The 13,635-nt window shown below is 36.2% G+C and overlaps 2 protein-coding genes across 2 annotated transcripts; one reads left to right on the top strand and one right to left on the bottom strand.

Moving 5' to 3' along the window:
• The first annotated feature begins 1,036 nt into the window (after positions 1-1,036).
• Positions 1,037-7,412, top strand: LOC142619709 (E3 ubiquitin-protein ligase SINAT5-like). Its single transcript, XM_075792945.1, has 3 exons — positions 1,037-1,675; positions 6,214-6,600; positions 6,889-7,412. Exons 1-3 carry the CDS (start codon positions 1,367-1,369, stop codon positions 7,249-7,251), a joined length of 1,059 nt encoding a protein of 352 aa, XP_075649060.1. The 5' UTR covers positions 1,037-1,366; the 3' UTR covers positions 7,252-7,412.
• A 1,343-nt stretch (positions 7,413-8,755) lies between these two features.
• LOC142619943 (pentatricopeptide repeat-containing protein At3g49240, mitochondrial) lies at positions 8,756-11,491 on the bottom strand. Its single transcript, XM_075793336.1, has 2 exons — positions 9,453-11,491; positions 8,756-9,051 (listed from the first exon to the last, which is right to left on the bottom strand). Exon 1 carries the CDS (start codon positions 11,421-11,423, stop codon positions 9,456-9,458), a length of 1,968 nt encoding a protein of 655 aa, XP_075649451.1. The 5' UTR covers positions 11,424-11,491; the 3' UTR covers positions 8,756-9,051; positions 9,453-9,455.
• Between the last annotated feature and the right edge of the window lie 2,144 nt (positions 11,492-13,635).

Raw genomic sequence — 13,635 nt, forward strand, 5'->3', positions numbered from 1 at the left:
GAAAGTGCTAAGAAAGTGGGAAAAAAAAAATATTTTAAGATGGTATATATAATTTAAATATATATTAAATAAAAACACATATTAAAAGTTTAGAGTTCATTTAATTTTATTTCAAGCATAAGTTAAGCTTGAGCTCAATATTAAACAAGATTACGTGTTTAAGTTTGGTTTGTTTTCTTGTCGAATAAGTTAGAGCTTGTTCACGAACTATTTGATCAATTTGTTTTATTTTTTTCCACATACAGTAAAACCATGATTAAATTTTTTTCCTCATTCACAAATTTGTTAATCTTTACTATGAATGAATTGTTTAAATTATCAATAAACTACAACTCAAACTTATATGAATCTATTTACTAACTTTTAAATATAAAAATATAGTATTTATATAGTTAAACCGTGCCTCATATCATGGACTTGATCACAAACACATTATTAGTTTAAACTTTACTCGTTTAATAGTCGAGTTTAAACTCGGGTTTGAGCTTAAATTATTTACTAAACAAACAAATACAAAAAAATGTTTGTCTGAATGAGATAAAATATATCATAGACAGTTTAGTTTACTCACTATCCTAATATGGGGTGGGATGAGATGAGATGGGGTGAAAATAGTCTATAATAGATGAGCAAAACTTGTTCCCGCTAGTCATTTCTTCTAGATGAAAAAAAAAAAAAAAAAAAAAAAATCTCACACAAAGCATAGTGGATAGTTGACAAAGATATTTTAGCCATCTTAATCCTGATTTCTAATACCTTTCTCCTCTTTCTAATTTTTTATCACAAAAAAAAAAAAAAAAAATTCCTTATTCGCCATCCTAAAAACCAAACCAAACCCAAGTTAGTAGGTTTAGATACACCCCAACTTCAATCATAAAATAATCCTTCCTGCTCTCTCTCTGTCTCTTTCAAATGGAGAGAGTGGGTATAGAAAATACGTACATACGTAAAAAGTACATATATCCATATTGTAAGAAAAACCCAAAAATAAAAAAACAAAAAACCTATAAAATAAAATTAGAAAAAAAAAAAAACCAACAAAGAAAGAAAAGAACATCTTCTTCCACAAAAGAGAGAGAGAGAGAGAAAGAGAGAGAGAGAGGGAGAAAGAGCGAGAGAGGGTAGTTTGGTTCCTGAGAATCCATCCATCCATCCAGCTCCTCCTACCATTCGATTCCTTCCATTTCATCTCCCTCTCAATCTTTCCCATCTCTCAAAATTTCCTTTTAAAACCAAAACAAAGAGAAGAAGAAGGAGCTTGCAAACACACACACACACACACACACACAAAGTTCACATTTTTAGCATAAATTTAAGATTTTGAAAAGTGGGTATTGGTTTTGGTGGGTGAGTTTGTGAGAGGAAGATGGACTTGGACAGCATCGAGTGCGTTTCATCATCGGATTTGGACGAGGACGAGATCCACCATCATCAACATCCACACCAACAACTTCAACACCCACATCACCATGTTCTTCATCCTCATCTCCACTCTGAATTCTCTTCCTCGAACAACAAGTCCCGCAATGCCAGTAACAACGTTGTTAACGGCAACAACAACAACAACAACGCCAACAACATCGTGGGCCCAACAGCTATTACTCCCGCCACCAGCGTCCACGAGCTCCTAGAATGCCCTGTCTGTACCAATTCCATGTACCCTCCAATCCACCAGGTCTCAATCTTTCCCTATCTCTCTATAGTTAGAGTTGTGGAATTAGTATTTTGTGCAAATGGGTTTTTGTTTTTGTTGTTGAAATAATTGTTACTTTTGGATTTGTTTGTGGGATTTGATTGGGGATCTGGGGTGTGGAGGATTATTTGGAACTGGGTTTTGAAGGATTTGTTGGATAGAGAGGGGATCGTTGATTGCTTGGATTGTTTTTGTTTTAATTTGTTCGGAAATGATATTATGCTTATAAGAGAATTTTGATCAAATTAACAAATCAGACTTTTCTCAATATTTACTGTGTTTATGTGTACTTTTACTATTCAAATGGATCTTTGTTCAGGGTCCGAAATTTTCATTGCAAATCAATCAATTTTCTGCCTTGATATATGTGTATACTTCCTACTTCAAAGAACTTTTAGGACACCCCAATTTCCCAACAAATGGGAGGGTCAGAAATCTAGAACCAGGCTGTTGGGTCAGTTGGTGACTTGATCATCTGACTTTGCATTAGAAATGAAAGGAGATTTGATTTGTTACTGTTAATGATTGACTAAGGGTGTAATTTAACATTTAACTGAAAATATACTTGAAAATATTTTTTCCAGTAGACTAAGGGTGTAATTTAACAAATTGAAAAGTTTCTTTTTTTGACTTATCTTACTTACTATTAGTTAAAGCAAGATAGGCTCATATGTGTTTCTATTTAAACTCTGTAGAGTGGAATATAAATGAAAATTTCTTTACTTACAAGTTACAAATTGGAAGGTTTGAAATGTCTATCTGAATGGTTGGAGAAGGCTTGCTTCTCCAACTTGTTGCTACAAGACCTGATATGGTAATTATATGTGAAGTTTTTTTGATAAGCAATTATGTGTGAAGTTTTTTTGACAAGCAAATATATGTGAAGTTGATTTGCTGAAATGTGCAACCCTGTATAGCACAGCTATTTAACCTAGGGATAGTAAGGTTGGAGCTCGTATTAGTTGCCATGTTTCTCTATCTTTTGCATATACAGAATTCTTTAGGATTCTCTCTCTCTCTCTAATTGAGAGTAGTCTCATATATTTCCCTTTATGATTCCCTATATATCTTAGGTCCCTTAAATAGCTGATTACAGTGCCTTGTTATAATTCATGTTGACAAAGTGCAATCCAACATCTGCTGCTTGTAACTTTGTATTTTAAATATTACTTACAAATAGAAAAATGTGTCTTAATTATCAAAATATTTTGCACTGGGAGTCACTTGAAGAGAGGAATTCAAGTTAATGTTTGGGTTTGATGCTCTAAAGTGTGTATCAGCAGTGTTTTTGGCTTGCACTTTTCACGGAAGTTTGATAAGTTGACAGATGAAGAAACTTTTGCATAACTTTTTGGAGAAAAGGTTATTTGTTGGGAGCTACTGGAGCCTGTCCTCTGAACATGCTGTAGTTGAAGTGAGTCTTGGTTTGTGAGAGAGAAAATGGAATCTAAGGTTTGGGAGGACGTTTGCAGGTATCAAAGATTTTACTCGTCATCGCTTGTCAGAAGGAAGTTGGCTAGTGAGGTTATATATCGGAATTCTACAACTCAATGTGTTGCTGAGGTCCTTTCCCTGCAGCATATAGAACTTCTCTGGATAATCATTCAATAAAAGTCAAGGTTTTGATACAACCAGCAGGCATCACTGAAATTGTGAAGTATGGCTTATTGTTATGCTGGTCGGACGGAACTATAGGATATTTCATCTCCTCTTAGGCTTTTTCTTCTTCTTCGTGTGCTCTATTGTTCCAACTTTGTCAATTCCATGATCAAAAGCAGATCAGTTTTTTCTTCAAAGTTGTTATTATAAACTGTTCTTGATTTTTTAGGGTATTTACTGGCTAATCTAGGCCTGAAACAGACACACAAAAAAGTATTTGCTATAAAATATATACTTCTTATAGATTTTCTGCTTGTAGGTCTTAGAGTGCAGAGACAGAACTCAGATTTTATTTCTGGCAGGGCCAAAGTATGAACAATTTTTTTCAACTATTCAAGAATAAGAATTATACTGAAATTCCAAACAAAATTAATACTGAAAAATAAAACTAGTATCCATTCAATGTTAATAAGATATAAACAAAATAAATTCACAAAAGAACTGTTTTTTAATGCATTTCAACTTAATCATCTTTCAAAACAGAACTTAAGTTTCTTTTAAATACTGAAAATCATCTATATGATTGACTATGAATTAAATTTAGCAGTTATTTCCCTTCTAATGCAAAAAATAAAGAATCTGCTAGAAAACCATCTTACCTTTCATTGTGAAGCCTAGTTTTGACTTCTGAATTATTTGCATTCTTTATTTTGAATGTTTTAAATTAAATATCATAGTTGATTTTTCCAGAATCTACATATCAAATAAAAATCTTGTTTAACTATATTCTTCTAAAAATCTAATTAATGCTGGCATCTTGCCAAGTAAAAAAATTACACACCCAAATACCAATCCACTAAGTCTCTCTCTCTCTCTTAATATTTCAATTGCTACACTAATGGGGAGGGGGATTTGAAACTTATATCTCCTTATAAACGAGACCAAACGGTACCACTGAGCTATAACTTACAAGGCTCTTTTTTTTTTTGGCGTGTGGAATTATATTTTGTGCATATGGGTTTATGTTTTGGTTGTTGGCAATTTGTTTCTTTCAATTTTTTGTGGGATTTGATAGGGATCTTGGGTTGGACGGTTTGTGTACGTGGGTTATGAAGGATAGACATAGGCTCATTGATAGTTTGGATTTTTTGGGTTTAATTTGTCTGGTTGATTTAGCCATAAGATTGTTCCGTGGTGAGCTCAATCGATGATTTAAACAATGGCTTATCGTAGAATTTATAGTTATGGGATATTATGCTTACCCAGAAATTTTCGACAATTTAAGAAACCAAAATTTTCTTAATTCTTATTGGGTTTACGTGTCCTTTTTCTTTTCACACGGATCTTTGTACAAGTTAAGAAAGTTTCATTGCAAATCATGTATAAAATTTTCAAAGAACTTTTAGGCCACCCTGTCTTCCAGTGAATGGAGGTTCAAAAATTTAGAAGCAGTACTGGTTGGCTGTTGATAGCTTGATCATATGATTTTGTCAAGTAGCTTCTATTAAACTTAGAACTTGAGGGGTGGCATATATAGTATGTGTATGTAAAATCAATGAGTGGTTTGTGAAACGTTTAGCATAGAAATTTTATTAGCATGGGTTTGCATTAGAAAGGAACACTGAAGTGGGGGAAATTTGATGTATGCTAACGATTGATTAAGGGTGTAATATAACATTTAAAGAAAAGATACTTGAAAATATTTTTCCTGTAGAGTAGCCTAGGGTCATACATTGAGCACATTTTGAAAAGTTTCTTTGACTAATCTTACTTACGATTTGTTAAAGCAAGATAGGCTCATATGTTTTCCTTTCCGAACTCCAAACGAAAATTTCTTACTTACAGATTGATGAGGGTTTGAAACGTACCTGAATGGTTGGAGAAGTTTTACTTCGCCAGCATCTCAGGAGCATCACTGATATTGCTATGAAATGTGATATGGTAATTATATGTTAAGTTGATTTGCAGAACTGCACAACCATTTATAGTGCAGCTACTTAAGTTATCCCACGTCATAACTCATAAGTTGGAGCTTGGAGTAGTTGCCATGTTTCTCTATCTTTTGGACATAGAGAATTCCTTTAGAATTCTCTCTCTCTCTCTCTCTCTCTCTCTCTCTCTCTCTCATTGACAGTGCTCTCATTTATTTCCCATTACCATTTCCTATATTTCTTGGATCCCTTGAATAGCTGATCACAGTGCCTTTTGACAAAGTGCAATTCAACATCTGCTGCTTGTAATCATGTGCCTTAATTATCAAAGTATTTTTGGGCTTGGAGTTACCTGAAGGGAGAAGCTCAAGTTAATGGTTATGTTTGACACTTTAAAGAGTACATCAGCAGTTTCGTTTCTTGCACTTTTCATGGAAGTTCGATAAAATGATAAGTTGATAGTTGAAGATGACTTTTTGGAGAAAAGGTAATTTGTTGGGAGCTACTGGAGCCTGTCCTCTGAATATGCTGAAATAGAGGAGAGTTGAGATCTATTTGGTTTGTGAGAGAGAAAATGTCATCTAAGGGTTTGGAGGGCTTTTGCAGTTATCAACTATTTTACTTGCCAGAAGGAAGTTGGCCAGCGGGGTTATATATGGGAATTCTGTTACTCATTGGGTTGCCGAGGTCCTTTCCCTGCAGCATAGAGGACTTCTATGGATAATCATTCAATAAAGGTCAAGGTTGTGATATAACCAGTGGGCCTCTTTTAAACTGTGAAGTATGGCTTATTTTTCCCCAATAATAATCTCATTAAGCAGTAATTTTGATAAATTAGAGTGTTTCTATGTGCATAGGGCAATGGTCAATATCTTCATCTGTCTGTTTATCACTTTATCTAACTGTCTGTCTATCTACTCTCTCTCTCATGTTGTCACTATCTATCTGCCTATTCTGTTTTTTATTTAATAACAAATTACTTTCATGCAGTGCCACAATGGACATACACTGTGTTCTACCTGTAAAACGAGGGTACAAAATCGATGCCCCACTTGTAGACAAGAGCTTGGAGATATTAGGTGTTTGGCCTTGGAGAAGGTGGCTGAGTCACTTGAACTGCCCTGCAAGTATTACTCCTTGGGATGCCCAGAAATATTTCCATACTACAGTAAGCTTAAACATGAGGCAATGTGCAACTTCAGACCATATAATTGTCCATATGCCGGATCAGAGTGCTCTGTTGTCGGGGACATCCCTTTCCTGGTTGCCCATCTGCGGGATGATCACAAGGTAGACATGCACACAGGATGCACATTCAACCATCGCTACGTGAAGTCTAATCCCCGGGAAGTTGAAAATGCCACTTGGATGCTGACAGTAAGTGTTAAAATTGCATTTAGGTTCTTTGGTTGGATTTCTGTAGTAAGCAATATGTGATGTGCCTCCATAGCTGTTTTCAATGATGGTGTTTGAACCAAAAGGGTATGACTAAGCAGTTCAATTTATTTTGATAGAGAACTATTTTGTTCTAAATTAAATCAAAAGGAAAAGCTGATCAACCCTGACCTGGAAATTCTGGTTTACATTTCACCAGCAGCATGTGTACCCCTTTCAATGTACTCCTAATTGCCTGAATCTTATTGGCTTGGGTGCTATTTTCATCAGGTATTTCATTGTTTTGGTCAATACTTCTGCCTTCACTTTGAAGCTTTCCAGCTTGGCATGGCCCCCGTTTACATGGCGTTCCTCCGTTTCATGGGTGACGAGAATGAAGCTCGGAACTATAGTTATAGCCTTGAGGTTGGGGCAAATGGGAGGAAACTCATATGGGAGGGTACCCCACGAAGTATTCGAGATAGCCACAAGAAGGTCAGGGACAGCCATGATGGTCTCATTATCCAACGAAATATGGCTCTCTTCTTCTCAGGTGGGGATAGAAAAGAGCTTAAGCTGAGAGTTACTGGGAGGATATGGAAGGAGCAACAGAATCCAGATGCTGGGGTGTGCATACCAAACCTCTGTAGCTGAGAAAGATGTTTTTGAATACATATTTAAGGGTTATGTTTGGGACACAAATTGTGTGTTGTATTATTCAATTTTTCTGGTATGTTATAATGTATGAAAGTATTAAGGACTTACTAGTTTTCAGATTCTTCCAATTGTATAATAAGCAAGCTCGTTCTCCTTCACCGTTTGACTGATAAATCATTAATTAATTGGCTTTTTAAATCTAGACTAAGACTACAAGCTATGGCAGTGTTGGGATTGGATACTAGACGGTAGATACTTCAGGTGTTGGAGTTGTGTCCTGTGCTTTCACCTTTGGAGTGTGTGTGTGTGGTACTATGTGACGTACTTCACTAAACTTTTTACAATGATAGCTGCATGATTCAAGCGGAAGGCTTATGGACCTAATAATCTGACGGCACTAAAGCAAACTTAAGATGAGGAGCAACTGCTGAGTGTTGGTAGTCTATAATCTATCTAAATATATAGTTTAAAAGAATTATATAGTTTAAAAGCCAAAACGTAGTATTTATTATTATTACGTTTTTATTGTTGTTGAGTCGCAACAGAATAATATTTCAGTCTATTTCAATTCACTTTTGATCCAATTTGGTCATTTCATTCTACTTTGGCGATGCTTTAAGAGAAAAGGTTTTGTAGAAAGAGAAAAGGTTTTGTAGAAAGATGAGTCGCTTTATTAACAATTATGTTACTTTTTTATTTGTAGGTTTTTGATAAAATTATATTTAAAAAAATGTTTTGAAAGTCTTGTTAGAAAATAATCACATCATTTTAAGAAAAATGTTTGACTGACATTTAGAACTCTCATATACTATTTTGATTTTTCACTTAACAAAAAAACAAATCATCAAAATTTTCAACTGACTAGTGTATGTAATAACTACCAAGATTGCTGATGATTGATGCCATGTGATCGTGTTATTCAGTCTGACTGCTTATATTTCAACATATATTTGGGCATTAGAAGATTTTGAGAATAAAAAGACACGGAAAAAAGGAGCCATTTTCATTTTTCTCACAGCTATTTTGCCAATATCTTCTGGGGAGTTGTGGATATTAAGGATGTTATAAAGTAAGTTATAATTTTCCATCGTCACTTTATTAACGTAGAAGACAGTAACCTCATGAAATTGTGGTTACTAACCACAGAAGTCACCACAAATTTCTGTAAAGGAACAAGACCAGCAAGCTACCAAGTACCATGGACACTACAAAACGTAAAGAATGTTGAGACTGACGGCTAGCCTGTGTCAAACTGTCTCATTAGAACAGAAAAAGTGAATGGTAGATACTTAGAAAACCTTGCCAACCAGTTTAACAACTGTGTAAGTGCAAGCACTATTAATGTCAAATGTAACGACTACATCTGCTTGCGAAATGCTGACTCCATTTTTTGACTTCAACTTACTGAGGTGTGATCCAAATCCTATGTTAAAATTGGTTTTCCCCACGAAATCGCAGGGCCGAAAGGGCTCTACATCTATGTCAAATGTAGAAGAGATAAAAAAAAAAGTTCAATTTACAACATGGCAACCTTCCTTGTTTTATGATTGACATTGCAGATCAGAGTGATAATCTGATGCTAGTATGTACTGCATACCAGCTAGGTTTCTAAAAATAATCCCCTCATAAATTGTGCTTAAGGAATTAATAATGATGGTTTTATTCATCTATAGACCTAACAATCCTCTGTTTTATAGGGAATACACAATCATGTCGTTTGAGCTGGCAAGAGAACCATCTAATGGCTATGTTTTCTTCTGTTGGCCTGAGCTTCTGTTGCGGATTCAAATGGGAGCCCTACATCCAATTGCAATTCATGAGGATGAAAATTTAAAGAAGAGTAAAAGTTACCCTATGTTGAATCTTCAACAAAACAATTTCGAGATTTCTTTGAGCTCGAGTATCAGTATCAGTTTAAGACGGGGAAAAAATGCTTCAACATTTGAAGTTTAACAGATACTGATACAGAATCAAAGGAGGTGTTGCTGTCAATGTCAAAAAATCTTCAAAACCATAAATCCACCAGTACTAAGACGAAATAAACTAGTGAAGTAAATAAACCATCCTTTCCTAGTTACATATAAATTGATCAGAGTAGCACATGACAAAAGGTTTAAATTTCCAAAGTATTACACGCAGAAAAAGGAACACAGATGGCGACCATTTCCACACTAAATCATGCACATTCAAACTATTACCTGCTAATTTGAACCATCACCTTTTGCTTCTATACCACCTGAATCCACACCATTAGTAACGGCTTCCTCTGCCGATTCCCCATCGGCATTCACAGAAGCATTTTCACCTGGACTCAGCACCTCTTCATTCACGGAAGTAGCTTCAATAAGATTTGTGTTGGCCCCTGCAGACTCCGTCTCTCCATCCTTATTTCCAAACAACTTAGACGGAAGCAAAGAAGCAACAGCAGCTCTTGCACTTCTCTTAGCTGCTTCTGCTGCTTCAGCCTCCTTAGCCTTAGCTTCAGCCTTCTGCCTTTCCTTTTCCTCTATAAGCTTCCCCAAATCCTCTTCCCTTCCTTCTTTCCTCAACTCCCCTTTTACAAACTCCTGCAATTCCTCAGTTAATTCAACCCCATCATCATCCAACATTGTATCAACCACATTAAGAACCTCCTCCAACTTCCCAACCTCGCTCAACGCCTTCATTATAAACTCATAATTCGCAACATCCATCTTGAGTTTCTTCACCATCAGATCGAAAAACGACTTGGCATCATCCACCTTCCCTACTTTAACCAACCCATCAACCAACTTATTATAAACCCCCAAGTTCGGCCTCAGCCCTGACTCAACCATTTTTCTATAATACCCGGCTGCATCATCCGCCCTATCTGCCTTAAAACAAGCATCCATCAACAACACAAACGTGAACTCATCCGGGTTCACCCCCTTCTCACTCATCTCCCCATATACCTCCTCGGCTTCACCCAACAACCCATTATCACACAACTGCTCAATCAAATTATTGAAAGACAAAGTATCCGGCCTACACCTATAATCTCCCATCTTCCTAAAAACCTCAATAGCATCCTTAAACCTCCCTTGCGCGCAATACCCATCAACCATCACATTAAAACTCCCCAAATTCACCGTCAAACACCACGGGGGCCTATTATCCTCAATCATCTTATCAAACAACCTCAACCCCAACTCGAACTTCCCATTCTTATTCAAAGCATCCAACAAAGAATTAAACGCGACAGCACTCATCTTCACCTTCGAACCCTCCCCAACAGCCTCCTCATAAAACTGCATAGCCTCCTTCTCCATCCCTTTCATGAAATACCCTTTAACCAGAGCCCCATACACAACCCCATTCTCCACAAACCCACCAAGCTTCTCCTTCAACTCCTCGAAAAGCCCGAAAACACCATCCAAATCCCCACTCCTCACACACCCATTCATCAAATAGCTATACACAACAGGGTCAGGGGCAAAACCCCTAACACCCATATCCTCTTTCAGCTCCACCGCCTTACTAACCCGGCCATTATCGACCAACCCTTTGATCAAAATCCTGTAAGTAGTTGGAGAAGGATTGATGGGCGCATCATTAGCGAACTGTCGAAAGTGTTCCAAAGCCGTGTCGGGTTTTCGACAATCCAGATAAGTCTGGAAGAGGAGATTGTAGGTGATGACATTGGGGGCAATGCCGGCCTGAGTGATGAACCGGTGAAGAGAGAGGAGATCGGAGTACTTGGATTGCCGGAGCAAACCGAACAAAACCGAATTAACTGTAAAAATGGTGGGGCGACAGTTGGAGTAGACGGAGTGGCGAGTGAAGAGCGAGGCTTCTTCCAAGTCGTTTTGGCGGATTAAGGTGAGGATACGGTTATGGAGGTTGAGGCGGTTACCCGATAAAGCGGAGACGTGTTCGGGTAGTTTTGGGGAGTTGGGGTTTTGGGGGATTTGGGATTGTTGGGGTTTTTGGGGCTGTTGGGTTTGTTGTTGTTGGGAGCGGTTGAGGGAGGAGAGTGGGGGTTCTATGCGGAGGCGGCGTTTGCGGCGGCGGCGTTCGGCGGCGGCTTCTTCTGGGGAGGAGAAGGAGAGGGAGCGGAGGGAGATGAAAGTGGATTGCGGTGGTGGGTGGTGGTGGTGGTATGGTGGTCTGGCTAGGATTCTGATTTGGGTGAGTTTGGACAGTGCCATTGGTTTTTTTGTTTTTGTTTTTTGGGAGTGAAAATGAGATAAGGGTTTTGATAGGGTTTCTGAAAAGGCCTTTGTATGTAGTGTAGGTGTGTAGTGTTTTGGCGTGTGTTTGAGATTTTTGGTGAGCTAACAGGAATGAAAATGCGTGGCTTCTGATTAACTCAATTGGTAAAGTCTCTGATGGTTAATTAAAGATATAGAGTTCAATTTTCACCTACACCAAAAATTAATTAATGTCTTGGTCTGATAATAAAAAGTTATAAAGATATAGAGTTCAATTTTCACCTACACCAAAAATTAATTAATGTCTTGGTCTGATAATAAAAAGTTATTATTAAGAGCAGACGCTATAGATTGAAACTCTTTCGCAAAAAAAAAAAAAAAAGAATGAAAATGTGAAATACAAATGACTTTGTCTAGATTTCAAATTTTTTTTTTTTGTGGGTTTCAAATTTTCAATTTATGTTTTGTGGGGAGTAAAAGGACCCAAGTGGGCTTATGGGCCTTTGGGCTGTAACATGGAGGGCCGACCTGCTCCAGGGTCAAATTCTATGAGTTAACCCATACGCCGAGGGTTTGAGGATGCAGCCGAGGGTGAGTTTCACCTCAGACAGATTCAAGAGAACTCAAGATGTTATTATAAAGGTCAAGGCACAACTCTGGATAAAAGGGATAAAAGGGGACATCCAGAATCTTCTAGATGCATCAGTATTAAGGAAAATATCAAGAGTAAATGTTGCCACCTCCGCATTAAAGGCTCTGCACCTACCTCCCTGGCCGCATTAATAGGGAGGTGACCCCTGAACAGTGAGAGGAAAACTTCTAGTCACTGTTCGAAAAGTATCAAGGAAGGAAGTATAAAAGGGGGATAAAGGCCAAAGAAAAAGGGGGGATCGGGAACAAAGAAAGGAATTAAGAAATTGTAATCTTTAAGGAAGAAAGAGAAATAATAAAGAAGTAGTCCTCGGCTCACGTCCGAGGAGACCCATTTGCAACTATCATTCATTGTTTACAAGTGTTTGCACATAAAAGTTTGTTATTAAACTCCCAGTACTTCTAATCTAGGTTTTAAGCCCACGCTCTACAAAATTTATTGTTTAAGGCTCATTGGGCCTGAGCCCGTGATTGTCTTTGGGTCCAAGTGCAATTGTGCACTTACATGTTTTATTAATCACAATTTTTTATTTTATCTGACTTTCTTTATAAAATAATTAAAGTTTAAAAAAAAAATCAAACACATATGAATCCTAAAGGAAAATAAAAGGTAGGACATAAGATTTTTATTAAAAAAATGTATATGTTATTTTTTTAAACAAAATATATGAACAAAAATGTGCTATTCCAAACAGATCCTAAGCTATAAAACTATAGATTTGTGTGCGTATTCCAACAGGCTCTAAGCTTTAAAACTATGTATTCTAATCCATTTTTCCATAGACAATGATTGCTTTTTTATTTTATTTTTTAAAAATTTATTAAAGGCCAGGATAGCAATTGATTTTATTTATTATTTTTTGGTTGTTGTCGCGGAATGTGGGATTACTAATTTATTATAGATTTATATTCAGACAAAATTTAGTTACAAAATTAGTTATAGTCTAAAGCTACAAATGATACTCAGTATCATTTTATTGGAAGTAAATTTTGATAAATCCACCATTAAATCTTCTTACATCCTCCATACTTTCAAAATTTATAAAAAATTAAAGATTAATAGCTATATTATTAATAAATTAATTAAATTACAAGTTTTTATAGTTTAAAATTATACATAAAATATAAACTTATAGATCATATAGTAAATAATATCCGATTGATACAAATTTTGACATGTGTATTAAAAGTGTAAAGAACATGCAATTGAACGATTAGATTTTCAAAATATATAGTAATATTTATTTTATTAAGTAAGTTTGTAGTCTTAGACTAAAATCAATTTTGTAGCTAAACTTTGTCCTTTGTATCCACTATTTGCTTCATAAGGATTGCTCTTTGTCATCGAGGACCAAGAAACTAATTAGTATTTTTTGGTGTAAATAGGTTTCAAATTAAGATATCTCATTCGATGATAAGAGATTTCACTAGTTGAGCTATCTAGAACTCATGTGTTTGATATTATTGGATGAGCTAAAAATCATCAATTTATTTTATTTACTAGTCACTATCCTTCGCGTTATGAATAGTTATATAAAAATTATATATAGGTATAATC

The sequence above is a fragment of the Castanea sativa genome, chromosome 12 (assembly GCF_040712315.1).
Source record: "Castanea sativa cultivar Marrone di Chiusa Pesio chromosome 12, ASM4071231v1".
In the NCBI taxonomy this organism is placed as follows: Eukaryota; Viridiplantae; Streptophyta; class Magnoliopsida; order Fagales; family Fagaceae; genus Castanea; species Castanea sativa.